Source organism: Pleurodeles waltl, chromosome 2_1 (assembly GCF_031143425.1).
Source record: "Pleurodeles waltl isolate 20211129_DDA chromosome 2_1, aPleWal1.hap1.20221129, whole genome shotgun sequence".
NCBI lineage: Eukaryota > Metazoa > Chordata > Amphibia > Caudata > Salamandridae > Pleurodeles > Pleurodeles waltl.
In genome coordinates, this window is record NC_090438.1 from 688,309,048 (window position 1) to 688,328,226 (window position 19,179).

General features: G+C 41.2%; 1 protein-coding gene across 4 annotated transcripts in view; it reads right to left on the bottom strand.

Moving 5' to 3' along the window:
• Positions 1 to 519: 519 nt before the first annotated feature.
• FIGNL1 (fidgetin like 1) overlaps positions 520 to 19,179 on the bottom strand; it is a 39,113-nt gene continuing 20,453 nt past the window's right edge. For all 4 annotated transcript variants that reach the window (XM_069216847.1, XM_069216821.1, XM_069216839.1 and 1 more), the window contains one exon: positions 520 to 14,859. In XM_069216847.1, the coding sequence (XP_069072948.1) occupies positions 12,785 to 14,851 (2,067 nt within the window). In that variant the 5' untranslated portion in view covers positions 14,852 to 14,859 and the 3' untranslated portion in view covers positions 520 to 12,784. The remainder of the gene's footprint in view (positions 14,860 to 19,179) is intronic.

The window sequence follows — 19,179 nt, forward strand, 5'->3', positions numbered from 1 at the left end:
CCATAATGTGTTTGATTTTGACAGTGCAATGTCTCAAAGTGTCTGTCCTGCTTTGACTATAGTAAACATAACAATGTTCACAACTTTTAGTTTTCGTTTTTATATATTATCAACCACATGAATCTTTGAAAAAAGGATTTACAGGTGATAGTTATATATCGCGTGTGTGTATATATACATATATATGTGTATATATACACACACACACTCTCTCTCTCTCTCTCACTTTCTTTGTTGTCAAGAAGAAAGCACTCCCTCAGATCACAGGTGCTCAAACCTTATTCTCATTTCATTGTCACATTATAGTTTGCTGAATCTTTTCTGCCAAATGGCCTTAATCACGAACACCAGTGATGTCCTAGTACAAATATTAAGACCACACCAAAGACACAAAAAATGCCAGTGGGATGATTCATTACACAGACTTATCAGCGCCATCTATGAGTCATGTGGATTAATTTAACTAATTGCTGGCGGGTTGGTAGCTCTTTGAATGAAGAGTAAAACATCAGAAACAAGACAATTCCAAAATTATTTAATAATTTAACAAATAATTTACACCTATTGTAAAAGAAACCTATCCAATTTCTCTGGACAAAAATCATAACATTCATACGTGCTGCAGGTTTCGCTATATACAAACTTATCACATGAAGCCCGATGGGTATCCTAGATTGGAGACAAAGGTCTTTGCAGTGCATATTGACATTCAGAAACTAAGGACCTTATACACTTTCAATACCATCAAATTATGTCTAAAAAGCACATAATCACATCCCAGTACGTAGAAAATCTTCTTGATTATAATTATCAGATCCCAATAAAAAATAGGAAGTCATGAACTGCAAACCTCAGAGTCAATAATAAAAGTCAAACCAGTGTTTTCTATAACATCTTCACACTCAATCACTAGCCATGGCTGGTGCAAGACGGCATGGCATCTGCTTCACCATCTACAATTTTACCTGAAGGGTAGTTAAAATTAATGTGTTGTGCCAAAATAAAAATAAAATTACATGATGCAAAGAGCAAGAGTAGATTACTTATAGTAATTCACTCTAAATGTACTATCATTTCCTCCTTGTGGTTTAACACAGAGGGAGCCTTAGCTTCTTCACCTATAACTTGAGGGATTCTGAGTGTCTCAATTTTAGGTCCCTCTTGCTTCCACATCTCATAAGTAAGACCATACCTGTTGCAAAGAAGCCTATCAGGTAGCTAATACCAAAATGGAATTCATGGGAGCTAGAGGAGGAAATGTATAAGCATGATGATCTGAAGTGAATTGGAAAATGTAAAAAGGAGATGAGAAGCTGGATAAAAGAAGATGGAATCAAAAACAAAAAGTAGGGAAAATTCCTGAATGACGTGGAGGATTGTAAATAGTGTTAACATTTAATAAAATGTTTGATGGCTTGTGTAAACAACTGGACAAAGCAAGAATTAAATGATGCAAGAAAGTTTCATTTTCGGAACACAATGTCAGATATCATAGGAGAAAATAATGTCTCGGAGGGGGCAGAAACAAGTATGTCTGAAATTGAACAAAATAAGGGATTTATTTTTTTACACCATTCCCGTCTCCCAAGGAGAGAACCAAACCAGCAGCAGCAACCAAAAAGAGTTAGCTGGAGATGGAAAAAGAAACAAAAGAGAGCGAAAAAATAGGTGCAAACTTAATGGCAACAAACAAAGAAAATACAAGTCCTTGATCTCGAAGTTCTCCATGCGGAAGAGAAAAGAGTGTTCAGAAATCCAACAAGGGATGAGGGAAATGGCAAGAAATATAAAAGCAAACTTATATATTAGACATTTGTGTTACAATTTATAATGTTGCCCCACTTCGTATTATGTACAAACTTGCATTGATGTATTCCGATTTATAAGCACCCCTCACTTTTTCTTCATAATGAGGAAAGTGAAGTTGAAATTTTTTTGGAGTCTGATACCTCCATTCTAATATCCACTCCTGAAAAACTGCTTAATCAGGATCATTTCAAAGTGTGAACTTTAAATCGCCATTAAAGTGCTCCCCTGTGCAGTTTATGAAAATGTTTGCATTTGGAAATCGTGTTGTATTGTTGGCGTACTTCCTGAAACCGCAAAAGTTTGCATTTGTATTGTCATGCAAGTGATGTTTCACTTTGTCCTTATACATTATGGAAGTGTAAAGAGAACAGTTTTAAATTCAGTCTATTGCGTTTAAAACCCATATATCTAAATCATTATTAAATAAAGATGAAGGCAAATACACGTTTTTCTAATTATTAAAATTTGTTTGCATTTTCCAAATACCATACCAGGAAAAAAAAAAGGTTCATGCATGTAGCTCTATATACAGTCCACATTCTGCTTTTCTACGATAGCATTTGTTATCTTCTATTTTCACTTTAAATGTAGAGGCCCAAGAACGTGTTTTCAGTCAATACTAATTTCACTGAGTGCAACATCGTCGATTAAGTGCATGAAATACGATTCTGATCCTTCAACAGTCCCATTGGTTCCCAGGATTGTTCATCAACTGGATAACTACAGACTAATTACCAGAATAATGTACAGTGACATCACAGCCTCTGTCATAGCCATCACAGTAATTGGAATAGTTTTATTTACAGTCAATATTGAAGTACATACCATAATGCATTAATCTATGTGGATGCATATTAACTGAAACAAAGTTATAATTTCTTATAAGACTTTAACACGGTTTAAAAATATCCTCAGGGCATCCATGAAATAAACATAGTTAAAACAAAGTTATGGTTAGTAAACAAAACCAAAAAACCTGAGATTGGCAAGGTGTGATTAGATAAGCAAACTGTAACTCAAGCTTCCCCCACATGAGATCACTGACAAAACAATTTATTACATCACCGATAACAGATGATATTAAGAATACATCACTTTTGGAGCAACTGAAATTAACATATGATATTAAGAATACATCACTTTTGGAGCAACTGAAATGGGTGAGAGATAGTGTGTGCACATAAGGCAAGTGCATAGACTAGCATCTTACACTATCTATGAAAACGTCACAGCCATACAAACCAATATCTGGTCAGAAAATACTGGCTGCAAACTACAATCAACATTTTCCAATCAGTAAAGGCCTGAACTATGTACTAATAATTCAGTTGTTAAAAATCTGAATTGTATTGGATCAGAATCCGGTTTACTTCATGAATATTAATGAGGTAGATAGCAAATTGTGGCTCACTATGAGTGGATGCCATCACAGAGATGGTTGCCGGTGGAGTCAGCATGTCTGTGATCACATTTCAATAAAGTAAAACTTTGTTTTTAAATGCAGTCCATTTCCCATAAAGGAAATAGGGCTGTGTTTAAAAAGAAAAGTTTACATTTTTTTGAGAGTTTGCAGTGGTTCCGTGGACCACTGCCTTCTCCCAAACTTGTTTTAACATTCACAAATGCAAAGGTTTGCAAGTGGGTTACCATTCCAACTTGGGGGTTAGTATCTTTTCAATGATTTACGTCTGCTATTTCGGTCCTAAACCATTGATCCATATGGTCCGGTATTCCTATTTGGAAGGGATACCTCCCTTCCAAATAGCGATCCCTTTTCTATTTCTAGATCATTTTCTAAAGTCGGAGAAACCATTTTCATGTGCACAGGATTAGTACATTTCTAAAAGTAGATTTTCGATCTCAAGTTGTTTGGGACCGAAAACCTGCTTTGAACATTTGGCCCTTAGCGCTTGTGCAACATGAGTACAGTACAATTTGATTGTGTGTACTTCATTTAATGTTCTGGGTAATCAATAAAAAGGTGAAGGGGACAGAGTGTGATTGAAGAATGTATTAGCTATACCATACGCACCATGCAGAAATGTATTGTGCACCCAGGATGTACACATGAACATTAACCAATCATTTAGTACACAGTTTAAGCTATATCTTTAACACTTGGTAATACATAACGGAATCCATTTTGTCAACCTTAACCTAAAGAACTATTGAGTTAAAACCTCCAAAGTTTCAAACATATGACTTGCAGGTTGCATGATGTTGTTTGAAGTGAGCACATAACTCACTGAGCTCTCTTTTGAGGATTTTAACTTGTGATTAGAAGGTATTACAGAGATATCTGGAACAAAAGCATTAACAAACTGAGCTAACTTTAGAAGCATTTAAATCTGTAACCTACATGTTACACACAATGCTCAGCAGCAGTCACCATCACTAAGAGATGCTTTTTCGATGTTCCAAATCTACTAGACGTTGCATATAGATCCCTGTACCAAGTGCATTATCTATTATTACTATTTTAACATTGTTATACACTGACAATTGGCAGAAGCAGATAGATGTCCACATGTGCCGTAACCCCGTAAGACATCTTAAAATTAGTTCTGTTTGTGACCACTAAAATAAACCACCATAGCTTACAACCACATTTTTAATTTTTGCGATTTTTCTTGGAGACCCAGCTTGTCAAACATAATGCATAGGCACACTGCTATTGACTCATTGTGCCGTCCTTTGTGACCATCCTTGGCACCATACACTTGAACCCACAATTTTTGGTTATCTGCAGTATATTTATCCCATTTCCCAGACTGTCAAACTCAACAGGTATAATGGGAGAAAAGTTGGTCAACAAATCATGTTTGCATGATCCCCCAGCGTGCCTCTTTATCCCTCTCATTTAATACATACATGTGGTCTCTGATACATATGATTCATAAATAATGGCATGGGCTGTATCATGATCAATAGCGATGGTCCAAATCACGTAAATTTGACATCTCAGATCAACAGCTGAATGTCATCACCTGACCGAGTCAAGTTACAAACCTGGAGGCCATCAATAGCTCTGCCTGCACAATGTGAATATGAAATCCTGTTAACAGAGACTTAAACTGTTTCTTCCACAAGCAGGCCTTTTATCAAAACCTATTCTTCATCTGTGCTTTCACAAACCTTGGACTAAACTTTACAAGGGACCTGTCAAGTTTAATACAGACTGCTTATAGACTCTCATAAATAAAATATCTTGCAGCATCAATTATACACATACAGGGTCAGCTTTAGGGTGAGCACTGGGCACCAACCTGGGGGTAAAGCAATAACTTAAGATTTAAAAACACCTGACGCGATGTCCAGCTTTCATACAGCAATAAAAATGTCAAGTTAACTCTTGTGATGAATGTTTCTGCTAGAGACAGAGAGAGAGCAAAATGGAGTTTTATCTAGTGGCAGTTTTGACCAGTCATAAGGTAGCAAAAGGACAGATCTGTATTTTATGTAGATAGCCGAGTGGATTAGTAAAGCCAGCCTTTATTAGCGTTTCAAAACAAGTGGAATGTATGTGAGAGAAGTGCTATGAAGATATGAGGGGCACTTCTGTCTAGTGGTAGTGAGGGAATCTGAGGAGGTTTTGAGTGAGGGGTTTCAAAATAGATTGTTGCACTGGGCGCCGCCAACTCTAAAGCCGGCCCTGTACATATACAAATAATGCTTGAAACAGGATAAAGAAAGGACAGGACACCGGCTGGGAGAATAAGTGAAATGGGTTTGAGTATTGTCCTATGTTCTCTACCTGCATCACAAGACCTCAGGTATTACTTAAGACTGCCTGAGGTTCTCCATAGGGAACACATTGTAGGCCCAACACAGTTTCATGCAAAGCCCATTTGGAGGTAAACAAAAGTTGTGCTACTCTTAAGCTTTGTGGAAGCAGACCATAAAAAAATAGAATGGCACCCACAATTTTTGAATGGTTTAAGTTGACGGGAACACCCCTTCTGGTAACGTGTTTCTTAAACAGTAGGAGATGAGATGGGGAGGTTGCTATGGACCCATGAGTTTCCCGTTTCTGTACATCAGGGAATGGGAAGACAGTGTTGAACCTGCACTAGATCTCCAACCTGGGTTCTAGCTATTAGTAGGAGAGTTCTTTTTAGATAAGAAGGGTGCTAGAGGAACTAATGCCAGTGCTGGACAAAGGTCACCAAATCTTTGGTAGCCAACCAATCCTTGCAATCAGTCTTCCTGGGAGGAACAAGCCAGTCCCTAAAAAGGGAACACTCATAGGCCTGAGATTGCTTATTTTCCAGGCAGAGAAGAAATTGCCTGGATATGTGTCAGGGGAAGGATGCATAGAATTGACGGTGGCTCACAGCCTTTGTTGTGGGTTTGGAGTTCACTTGTGCTCCACTTCCACTACAGAAAACTTGAATTTCTATGTTGACAACACTGCCGTTAATTAGACACAGTCTAATCAAGAAGAATTCCCATCATCAGTTTGGCCAGTGATCTTGTTCCAGTGCTCATACCAAAAGTGGTGGACACAAAGAGCATGTAGATGTCTTTTTGTGAATTTTTAGAACTATTTGAAAAACTGTCATAGAGAACATTTCATACTTCTTCAATGGAGCCATTCACACTTCCCACCTATGGTTCATTCCGAACCGCTGCTGGTGAACAGAGCTCCTTGAAATAAAAAGATGGTCTCAAAAATAGGGTTTTTTTTGGAGTCAACCTTTGTAGTGAAACAATTATCCACTCATGGATCCCATCTATAACACGTACACCTTACTTTAAGTGTTTTTAGCTCCACAGAAAGAAGCATCCCAAAGGTGCAGGAACGTGTTTCTTTGGTGACTGGAATTGTATATCTGACACAGATAGCCTCCAACAAATCAGGGGTTGATACAAACCTCAGTTCCCCTAGCCAAAGCTGGGCACAGGAAGCTGGAGATGGCTAGACAGCAAGCCCATCTACGCTGTGAATATTTTCTAGCAGCCATGGCTTTATATTCACTATTCTTTATGTTTTCATTCTCTCTGGCCACTGGAACTGGCATGATCTAGGAAAGGCACACAAAAAATATCCCTGCTCTATAGATGGGGATGTGATTTTGAAAACAGAAACACCAGGCTAAAGTGGGTGCTGCAAGGAAGAGGGTTGGAGGACGATGCAGAGCCTTGGCACATGCAGAAAAGGGTAAAGCAGCTTTTCTGTCTCCAAGTATGACTATGGTGTACCTTGCAATCTTCTGGGGCCCATACAATCAGGGTGCCCCATACTTGAATATGTCCATATGTCCCCTACCATGTATCAATTCACTACTCGCACTTCCAGGAAATAAGAGAGCTCAGTCACAAAAGACTACTGAGACTTTATCTGGAAGATCAAGTAGACTGCTTTCTCACTTTGGAGTGTAGGATCAACAGTTCCCAACCAGTAGTTAATAGATGATGGCCTGTTCACAGGGAACAGTTATCACTCATATTAAAAAGCATTCCACTCATGGTGGACAACAATAGCTCATGAGTTTCAACCATGTTAAACAGGTACCCTGGCAAATAAAAGGTGTTACTTTTGATTCTGGGAGAGGAGATGTAATGCATCAAATCGTCACAGGGGAAGAACAGCAACAAAACATCAGATCTCCTACTTTGCCAAACCTATAGTTCCCGTGCCTAAATTAAAAATGGGCAACTGCCTGGTATCAGACCACACAGCCTGAATTAGTTTTGCCAAGATACCTTTGACCAGCAGGCGGTTTACCACAGGGCAGTGAAAGAGGCATATTAGAGAAGTAATAAAAAGGCGAGTGAGAACCACAATTTTAGATAACTCAATGTGTCTAACCGGGAAAGGGGAGGGATTTACACAATATTATTTGGGAGGAAAGGGGCAACATCCCTGTCTGGTTGCTGTCCAAGAGCTCTTTCTAAGAGTGGTAGACCCTTATACCAAGATAGCAAAAACTTGTAAAACATTGTGCCCTCCTAGATCAAGATGGGCAACTGGGACATTAGGAAGACACAAGAGTTCAACTAGTCCAATCGGAGCCAAGATGCAGCCGCAACGGAGTTAACTAGCTGTGCTACTTTGGGGATAGGGACTTGATAATCACTTAGACATAGGAGAAAGTAGTCTACAGATAGCCATACCACCTGAGTCCTGTACGAAACAGGAAATCCCCATGAATCGCCAGATGCTTTGAAAAGAGCCGTCAATGGCTAGGGCAAAAAAAGAGAGGGGAGGGCCTGCCTGGTTCTACCGCTAATGTCGCTAATGTCGAAGGAGGGAAAAATGGACTTGGCCACTTGCATCTGGGTAGTGGGACTGAATTACAAGGTCTGGATGAGACAGATAAAGCAAGGCCCAAACCTAAAATGCTGGGGAACCTCAAGCATATATTCCCAGTGGATGAAGTCAAAAGCCTTTTTGAGGTCTAGACTCAGGGCCACTGACCTCAGAGTGGAGATGGAGGCTGCCTCCAATACTCTATACTGATGCCTAAGGTTCAGAGAGATAAGGATAATTCTTGATAAAAACTGTGATCATCTAATGATGGGGTCTCTGACTTGCTATGGTACTGGCATCTGCTTTAATGTGACTTTCATGACATATTGTGGTTGTGAACAGCATGGTGCTGTCTACAATTGCATAATGTTGGCTCTGGCATACTGTGGACAGCCATAGAATGATGGTACTAAGGCATAAATGCAAATGATAATTAATACATTAAACTGAAACCAGGGAAGTGAGGATCCAGTGCAAGTGCATTTAGGTAATGTGCACTCTAGTGTACGTGCACAGCCAAGCCTGTCTTGAAAACCTAGGACATCTTTGCACATGCCCACGTTTCAGATAGCGGGCTGGGCAAGGCGAAAACCCTTGTTTGGGTTCCTGGTTTACAGGGAAGTCAGCCCTGGTCAAGAAGCAAACCACAATACTCATCAGGGTAAGGCACAAGCAAATCCAAATTAACCCATGCTCAATCCCTTGGTCGCTTGGTACAGAGCAGTCAGACTTAACTTTGAGGGAATGTGTAAAGTATTTATGCAACACTTCAAACAGTGAAACAGTGAAAATACCACACAAAATGAACCTGCACCAAGTTAGAAAAATAGAGCTTAATTTGATAAATAAACCACTGGAAAATGACAAAAGCCCAATCAGTAGAACTAGAAATATTCAAATAGAAAGTTTTGGGTCAAATGGCGCCAAAAGGTGTGAAGTGCCAACTGTGATTACCTGGTCACGCCGGACTGGGACAAAGACAAGTTCAGGCCAACCACGGTAGAGCACAGGCCAGCTACAGGGAACTCAGGCCAGCTGAACACAGTACCTTAATCCTTGTTTGCAGAGCATTGTGAGGATCCGAGTTGAAGATGCCTCGCACAGCCGAGATAAAGCATAAGTTCCACGATGAGGCAAGGCTGCAACACAAGGGCCTGTATCATTATCATCAACGAGCCCATCGACGGGCCTTCGGGTGCGAAGTGTGGTGTCGCAGATGTGGTGCACAGTCAGAGCAATGCGCTGCCTCGGAGGTGTTTGTACGACCGCAATGTGGAGTGCGGCGGTATCGTAGAGGCGTGGGCATGCGCTGGGGATGTATAGCGCAGTGGCGATTCCAATGTGGCAACAGGCTGCGATGCAGCACAGGCCTTTGCGATGGGTCTTATCCATCAATTCTGCTTGAGTGTGCACGGCGCAAAAGAGGATATTCGTCGGTTCCATTGGATCCATAGGCTGGCAGAGCACCTTGGACCCACTTTCAAGGGTCCAGGACTGGTGTGGCACCACTTGGCAGGGTAGACTCACAGATGGCAGAAATCTGGTGCTGCAGCAAGGTTGTTGGAAGCCTACTATTTCCCTGAGTTTGCAGATCAGGAAGCCAGCAAACTAACCCCTGGAGTCACTCTGGGTTTAGGGATGCAGGTCCAGTCCTTCTAATCCAGGCAAGGAGGGCAGCAGGTGGAGGGTCAGGGCAGCAGGTGGAGGGTCAGCACAGCAAAGTGCAGTCCAGCAGAGGCGAAGTCCTTCAGCACCGTGGCGGTGCTTCAGCAGCACAGCAGTCCTTCCTGGCAGAATATCGACAGCATCATAAGTGTAATTAAGTGGTGGTGTCTAATGTCCTTCTTTTATACACAGTTGTGCCTTTGCAGTATTGAGACGCTTCTAGAGGCATGTCTTTGAAGTGCACTGATGCCCTTCCTTCTTGCCCTGGCTATAGACTAACTACAGGGGGGTATGCAGCCCTTTGTGTGTAGACAGGACAAAACCTCTTCAGGTGTAAGGGAGGCTGGCCTCAGCTCCTGCCTCCCCTCCTGCAAGCGATGGCCCATCCAGTCACACCTAAGCTCCCACTGAATGTGGCTCTCTAGGAAGAATACACAAAGGCCCACTGCCAGCTACACCCAGTCATGTGACCAGAGACAGGATGCAGGCACCAAATGGCTAAGGCAAGAAAATGACAACTTTCTAAAAGTGGCATTTTCATAACTGCAATTCAAAATCAGACTTCACCCTAAGTTAGGATTTTAAATTGTGATCCCAGAGACACCAAGAATGAAGGGGTCATCTTTTTCCATTTATAAATTGCACCTGTAAAATGTTATAAGGTAATTCCAACATTATCCGGTGGGAGAGATAGGCGTTGCAGTAGTGAAAATAGAATTTAACAGTTTTTCACTACAAGGACAGGTCAAATTTAAAAGTGTATGTCCAACTTTTAAAATACATTGTACCTTGCCGTTTAGGCTGTCCAGGGCTTACCTTACAGGTGATATACGTATTAAAAAGGAAAGTTTGGACCTGGCAAAAAGTTTATTTTGACATGGCAGTTTGAAAATGCCAACACAGGCTCTCCACTGAAGGGCCTGAGACATGTTTAAAGGTGGGAGGCACAATCAGTGCTGCAGACCCACTAGTACGATTTAATTTACAGGCCCTGGGCACCTGTAGTGCACTTTACTAGGAACTTATAAGTAAATTAAATAAGGCAATTCAGTTTAAGCCAGTGTTACCATGTTTTATGCAGAGAACATAAGCACTTTAGCACAGATTAGCAGTGGTGAAGTGTGCAGAGTCCGGAGGCCAGCGAAAACAGGAGGTCTGAAAGCTAAAAGGTGAGAATCCACACCAAAAATGCCAGGTCTAACATTTGCATTTTTCTATCTTTATGCTTACATTTACTCAGAGGGTGATCTATAACACATCCAAACAGAAAGGTAACCACTTATTACCCAAAAAAGGTTTCAAGGGCAGAAGACAGACAACTTGAAGTCGGCTAAAGAATATTTTGTACTTCATAGTGTGTCTTTAACCAGATCTGTTTGTTAGGAGGATCTGCCCCGTACGGTGCCAACATCAGCAGTATCACAATGCCGTTTCCTGTATTACAGCTCTCTTTTTTACTCCAACTGAACGGTGGTCCAAAGGGCATCACAGTTTGTGTCCTACTGGATAATCCGATTGTGCTTTGGTGACCACTAAAGATCACACCTAACTGGTATTAATATAATATATTACAAAGTAACTGGAATAAATGCATGCAATTCTTCTTAAGAGCACACAACTAATCCCAATAACCAACAACAAACCCAATATGTGACACAAAGTACAGATTCTGTCAGTGAGAAATAGAGAATTGTGAAAACATTTAGAAAGGTTCAGTAAGTAAATATATCAACATTGTGCACATTCATTTGTCATGGTGTATTGCTGAAGGTACATATTTAAGACCAACAGGGTTAGACACCAGTCCAAATATTTACTTATTGAAACATTTTACTTTTTTCACTACTCTCTATTTTTCACTCTCACTGTCTAAACTTGTGAAGGATTTCTTTGCATCACCTTTTTGAATTTGGAAACCAGAGAGAATTTGGCTAAAGTGCTTCTCAAGATGCTTTGCAGATCAGCATACTAGCAGCTTCCCAAAAATGAATGAAAGTTAATATGACCCGCTTGTAAAAAACGTATTTTGGCATTGGAGGAATCACTCAATTGCAAAGAAACAAAGAACAAGCATTTGCAATGCAATGGGTCTCACATTTGCGCTAGTTAGACCTATAGGCAAGGTAAATTCCTAACGACTTTTCTTGCCACATAAACTGAAAATGAAAAGTAAAACATTAGTTGACATAAGTGAGCTGATTCATAGCACCATGACCACCATGAGCATGAGCGCGAAGGAGAGACACAAAAGAAAAAAATAAGTTTGCTCACTGTTAAACATATCAGCAATCGTGCAATTATCCATGTAACAGGGTCAGTCTGCAAGGTAGTAACAAACACTACCCAAGAAGGGGAGGAACGTAAAACAAAGAATTTATGAAAGGTAAGCCCACGAACGAGTGAAAGTGAAGGGCGTTAGGTGGGTGTGGTTAAAAGCCCGCAACAGTTCGAAGCGCTTGTGCGCTCGACCTAAAACGGTCCCTTGTTAATGGAGAAAGGGTTCACCATACAATATTTTGATTTCAAATACTGCAGACAAAAGGGTCTTTTTATTTCATCACCATTACTATAGGGAGATAGGCACTTCAATTTGATAGTGGAGTGGAAAGATAAATCCTTGTCAACACTGAAGTACACAATGACCACATTTGGCGATCTACGAAAACCAGTATAACAGGACATCAGCATGCATTAAGTAGAGTTGTTCATTTTTATTAAATCGCCCTCTTTCAATGTATCAAAAAAATCTGCACCCTGTTACACACATATCCCAAGCCTCTATGGCATTATGGCTATACCTACAAAGTTCAAAAACCACCTCAGAAATTTTGGCAAATACAAAAAGCCCAACTATGCCCATATTTAAACAAGGTATTTAAACAACTTCAGATGCCCATATTCCTGTTGCATCACCAACAAAAAAATAATTTTGCGAAAACAAACGTTGATTTTCCATGACACCAAAGTGTATAGACAGCTTAACAAAATCTGAGAGATTAGGATTTCCAAATCTGCAGAGGTAATAAACATACAACAATGTTCCAAGGTGCCTTGCTTCTAAGGCTGTCCTCTACCACAACCAAACATTTTGTTCCAATTTTCATATAGTTCCAAGTCTTTTGTAGACACACTGGGTCGCACATTTTGCAAAGCATTTTGAAAATCAACATATGCAATAGGTCGCACTTGATCAGATGTGATAGTTGAAATGTCTGTGACTTGCAAGCTACGTATGGGGCCAAGAGAAGCTTCTCTGCAAAGTTGTGTCATGTCTGCCCCAGAAAATCCTTCAGCTTGTTTGACTACAAGTTCTACTTCATCCAAACTCAGACAGCAGTTCTCCCTTGACATTAGATTAACCACCATTTGTTTCCTTGCTGAAGATTCAGGTAAAGGTATGTACAGTCGTTTCTCTAATCTTCTACGAGCAGCCTCATCAATTTCTTGTGGTCTGTTTGTAGCTCCTACTACGAGAATGCGGTCTTCAGATGAGGTTGTAGCACCATCCAACTGCACCAAAAACTCAGTTTTTATTCTTCTGGAAGATTCATGCTCTCCCTCCCCTCGCTGAGACAGCAGAGAATCAATTTCATCAATAAAGATCACTGCAGGCTGGTTACATCGCGCCACTGCAAACAGTGCACGCACCATCTTTTCCCCCTCTCCAACCCATTTTGATGTCAAAGAAGATGCACTTATGCTAAAGAAGGTTGCCCCAGACTGACATGCAATACATTTCCCTATAAGAGTTTTTCCAGTTCCAGGTGGGCCAAACAAAAGAATCCCTTTTGGGGGACCTCGCAACCCTGTAAATATATCCGGCCTCAACATTGGCCAAACTACGATCTCCTTTATAGTTGCTTTAGCAAATTCAAGACCTGCAATGTCATCCCAGGTTACTGGTGGTCCGTGATCCATGATTTCACTCTGTATGAGTTCAATCATTTTTGGTTCTATGTTCTTCAAACGCTCATCCACAGGGAATTCTTGTTCAGTGGATCCTGCCTCACGAGGCTTACTCTGCACTGTTCCATAGTTATCCACAGCATCTTGTTTAGATACTGGTGGAACAAACTTCCCATATAATCCCCGAGATCGTGCAGCACCCAAAGATTTTTTAGCACCACTGTTTAACGAACAGGTAGAGGTACGCTGAGCATGGTTATTTTTTTTCTGCTGATCAACCCAGAGTTGCTCTTTTGCAGTTTTGAAACTTCCAGGATGACTTTCATCACCTTGGTTTCCACTGCCGGTGAAATGTTTGGCTTCAGAGTTACTGTGTAGTCGATGGCTGGGACCTGCTTCATTGCTTTCATCATAAGAACTGTAAAATGCTTTCCTCTTTCCAGAAATGAACACTCCTGTACTTGGAGAGGACGGACTTGAAGAAGGAAAATTCTGCCCAAAGGATAAATGCCCTGCTTGCTTACTGGAACAATGATTGGCAACATCATTATTCCCAAATGTAGAGCTTGTGCCAGATCCTTTGCTCACAGGCTGTCCAGCGACAGGAACAGACATCAGGCGAAAATCAGGTTTAAGCCTAGTCTCTGTAGGAAGCAAATTATTCTTAAATGTTTTGGAGGTTGCCATTGCATTTGAGTTTTCTGGTCTCTGTTTTTTAAGCGAGGCAGCCTGTTGATCATTGTCTGCACCACTGTTCTCACCATATTTTTGAAGACCTGGATTACCAGAGACACTGATCTCCTTACGAGCCGCCTCTATTGAAGACAGCAGAGCATCTCTGCTTCTTTTGCCATCATCCATCAACTTCTGCACGCTCTTTAATTTATAAATATTACTGCTTGTCAAGGAGGACTGCCACTTGTCACTGTCATTTCGTGGGTATCTTGCCAGGGTCATCACACTGTCAGCATAGTTATTTAAGCCAGTCTCCACATTATCAGAGTCAATAATTGCAGAATATTTCTCTGAATATTTCTTAAACAAGTTGCCAGCCGAGACCTCTGAGATCTCAGAGTTTGCACATGCATATTGAAGCAATGAGAGTTGGGCACGATATGCGTCTGCCTTCTCAAAAGGTGAACAGCTGCCAGAAGTAACAGCAAAATATTTATTTTGCCACTCACTAAGGTGTGCTGAGCTGGTGCCAGGCATTTGCATTCTGTAAACTGCAGCAAAAGACAAAAAAAGATAATCTCTCAGTCAAATATGTTAATGTGTCAACTAAAGAAGAAATGTTATAAGCCATATTCTTTCATCAGCAGATCCTATGAAAGAGCAATACGTTTTTTTTAATAGAAAAAATAAAATAAACTGCTTCATCAGGCTCCCACACTATTTGTCAAAGAAACAGATGTCTATGTCAAAGTACAAAACAACATTTTATTATCAACCAATTTCAGATAAATGAAATTAAAAAAACAAATCAGGGCATATATAAGTAAAATCACTTCAGATTTCAGAGAAACATGGCTGCACTATTTATTTTTGCATTTATGATAGTTTGTTAGTCAACACTTGTTACAACACTAAAGATACACACTCCTTCCAGCTCCACAGATCTTTCTCATATTTCCCCTTCTTCATACATAACCCTTGTTCAGTCTATAGCTGTACTTTATTTTTCCAACTACTCAGTGCAAGAAGAAGACCAGGAGAAACCTACAAAATAAATAGAGAGCAGGTGCAGGAGTGCAAGCGAAGCGAAAGGGACAAGAGAAAAATAATGTGTTCGCCTTTAAAGAAAACAGTAACAAAGTTGCAATAACTATTTCACTCTCTCATGATGGTCAAGTGGAAGATCCACTTAGCAGCCTCTTAAATAAAGTTAAGGGAATTTGGGGGAGGGGTGGATGTACACACACCATGTCGCTTGAGGTGACAGCATTCGGTTCTCCAGTCTTCTTATTTATGGCCAATATTACTTAAGCCTAGAAAGACATAGCTAGTTATTTTCATCTGAGCATTCTCCACACTCAAATACCCAAGATGATGGCCAGCTATTACCCTGCATCTGTTTTTCGTCCTGTTCCTAGCCCTTTCATTTTCCAGATGGTTTCTCCTTTAATGAATTAACTTCAAGTACACCCTTTGGGTGTATGGCAATAAATGTGTAAATCTGAGACCCACAAATGTTGTCCTGATACATTTGCCTTCTTTAATGTAGGACTAATAGTTCTAGCCGTCTCTCCAGAGCTTTTGGAAATAATACAAGATATAGTATATACTACAAATAAATTGGGGTTGGATTAGCCAGCCAACATGTTTTACCATGCTTTATTTGAATTTTATTTTGGATTCCCCCAAGGGACTGCCATTTGGTATTTGTGAGTCAGTCATCACAAGTGACAGCGTTTTGCCTCTTCACATCTGAGTCAGCATAGGACAGAGACAGCACTGATAAGCAAAACAGCCATTTTTACTGTGTTGACAAGGGTTACCCAAATGAAGGAACAAAGAATTGGTGACCAGGGAGTATCTATTGAAATGCTTAAATGTTTCCCCAAAAAGTAACAGAAGACATCAAAAAAATAAAAAATTACTTGAAACGCTTTCCAGCCAAGTGAATGTACTATTATGTTGTCACCAGATCTTATTTCTCATTTCTTTGTTTTGTGTGAAAATCTAAAATTGGAAAAATACAAAAGAATGATTTTCTTGAGAAGACCTGACAACTACAATATGTAATGTACATTCTAATTGCGGCCATACTTCAGGTAAGCTTTTGTTTCTCAGGAGGCTTGTGTTGTTTTGAAAGGGAGGCCTTTTACGGTATATTCTACTTTGAGCACTGTAGAGAGAACCAATTACATCTTCTAATCCACCTTTCTCTTCCCAGTCCTTCCGAGGAGAGCTACAGTTCTCCCGATGTAGTTTACAGATCCATGCAAAACAATACCAAAAGATACTAATATGTCTTCCTTCCTCTTCCTGCCCAAGACCTAGAAAGATGAAGGAAACATAATATACTTCCTGTTTCAGGTTACTGCACAGCAAAATTACCCATCATGACCAGATAAGACCGTTTGTTAAAATTATTATAAAGATTGCCTGCAGCCAAGGACAGTGATTTAGGTTTCGCTAAAGTGATCCTTATTGAGAAGGCCACTATGGAAAGTGGTACTTCATTTTCAGCCTTGCTGAGCACGCTAGTCAAAGTGGCCATGTGGCCCAGAAACAACAATCTAAGATTTAGTCTTAGAAAGTATTTTAATATACTTACTGGAAGTTAAAGTGGTGATACCCCACCAGCTCTGACTGTGTATGAGCAGTCGTAGGCTACAATGTCAGAGAGCTATTCTTGCAAGAGTCCCAGGGGCCACAATGCTTGTTTGCCTGACAATGCTAGAAAGTGGGAAGCGTTGAAGGTAAACCAGGAGTCTTGCGTTTAGCAACAAGACATGCCAAGTCTGCACTGAAAAGGCAAAACAGCAAGATGGCAGAGGATACCCTTCAACCGCTGAACTCCAGCCTGGTTTAAGAAATGACTGAAAGAGCAGTTAAGGCAGTATTTTTTTATTTATTTTTTTACTCAGGGAAGCGCTGCCACCCCACAGAACTATCTCACTGTTCCTTATGATTTCATTGTTGAGTACCTGGATGACGAGGGATTTTAGGGCCACTTGATCCTGCGACACGAGATGACAGGTCCTTTAGCACCATAGATACAATCTGAGCCATCCTGGTACTTCTGAGTCTCCTGAGGAGCAAGATTTCTTCAGCCAATAATAAAGAGAGAGCCTGATAATCCTCTTTTGTTTTCTACTGTGAAGAAAGTGCTCTATCAATCAATCAGGTGTTATTTGTATGGCGTGGCATGACAACCCAGTGGGTATCCAGGCATCTGCTGCAAGTGTTCTTCCAAAAGCCAGGTTTTCAGCCCCTTTCTGCAGGGGGGGGGAAGAGGGCAGTCAGTGAGGGTGCAGGACAGGGGTGTTCCAGCCTTTGGCGGTGAGGTGGGAGAAGGAGCATCCTCAGGCGTGGCAGTGGCATATGCGTGGTATCTTTGCGAGGGCAGTGTGTGCCAAGTGGAGGTTCCTGGACGGTTGGCATGGGTCAGGACCTTGAAGTGACATATTTTCTGGAACGGGAACCAATGGAGATCCTTCAGGTGCTGGGTGATGTGGGTTCTCTTGGGCAGGTTAAGGCTCAGTCTGGCAGCTGCGTTCTGGATTGTCTGGAGTCTCTGTATGACTCTGGTGGTGGAGCATGCATAGAGAAGATTGCCGTAGTCCAGTCGGCTGGTGATGAGGTCCTGCGTCACTGTCTTCCTTGTGCCGATAAGCCACTTAAAGATCATGCAGAGCATGTAAAAGCAGGCTTCAGAAAGGCGTTGACCTGGCATTTCATGGAGAGTTTGCTGTCGAGAATGATGCAGAGCTTACAGGGGTGATCTTTTGCTGTGGGTCTGAGCTCTGCTTGCCAGTAGAAGTCGTTCCAGAGGGTTGAGTGTCTGTCGAAGATCAGAACCTCAATTTTGTCTGTTTTGAGCTTCAGGCAGGTGTCCCTCATCCAGGCATACATATTCTTCATACAGTTGTGGAAGTTTGTCTTCCTTTTGGTGGGGTCTGTTGAGTGTGAGAGGTCGAGCTGCGTGTCGTCAGCCTAGGAGACGATGTTGATTTATGCGATCTCACAATGCCTGCGAGCATGCTGATGCATGAATGGAAAAGGCCGAGTAGCAAACTTACCATAGCTTTTGTCAAAACATTATCTAATACAAACTTCTGTGTAACAATTTCCACCAACAGTGATGGAGGACCCGCTGATGGCCGGGATCTCGTCTCAGGGAGCGATCATCTCGGAAGAAGCCACCCCATCAGATTAGGAGGTGGAGGCGGCAGTGAAGAGACCATATGTGGCATAACATTTTTCAATCACAACCAGCACATACTCAGTCTATATTGTACAGTCACTGTTTAAGGACCTTCGGGTGGTGGTGGCTGGTCAGGTATAGCAGAATGCAAATGTTTCAGAGTCATTATCAATGATGAAACAGCAGTAGGGTTCCTACTGAACATCTCTTTGGATGCTTCAGGAGAATCAGTAGCAGACACTGGAACCTCCCTAGCTGCTGCTAGGTGACATCTATGGGTTAGATCATGGAAGGCAGTCACATTCCAAAAGCCTGTGCTAATGTATTACCATTCTCTGGATCAAGACTGTTTGGGCATCAATAGAAAAGATGGTGAAGTCTTCTGCTGTGGGAAGAAAGTAAACATCTGAGGGAGTCCAGGGTGGTGTGCTTCAAAGGCACCACACACCATTTTCTTACCCACAACGCCCTGCAAATCTCCAATTTTGCTTAAAGCCATGGATTTTTCCTATATTTCTGTGATGGAAACTTCCAGAACCTGCAGGAATCCACAAAATTCCTACCACCCTGCACTGCCCCACCCGTGGCGATAAAAAAACTCTGCCCCACTTGTGTGGCTGGGCCTAATGCCAACAACCGGAACTGATCCAACCGAAGTCAACAGGAGTCTCCG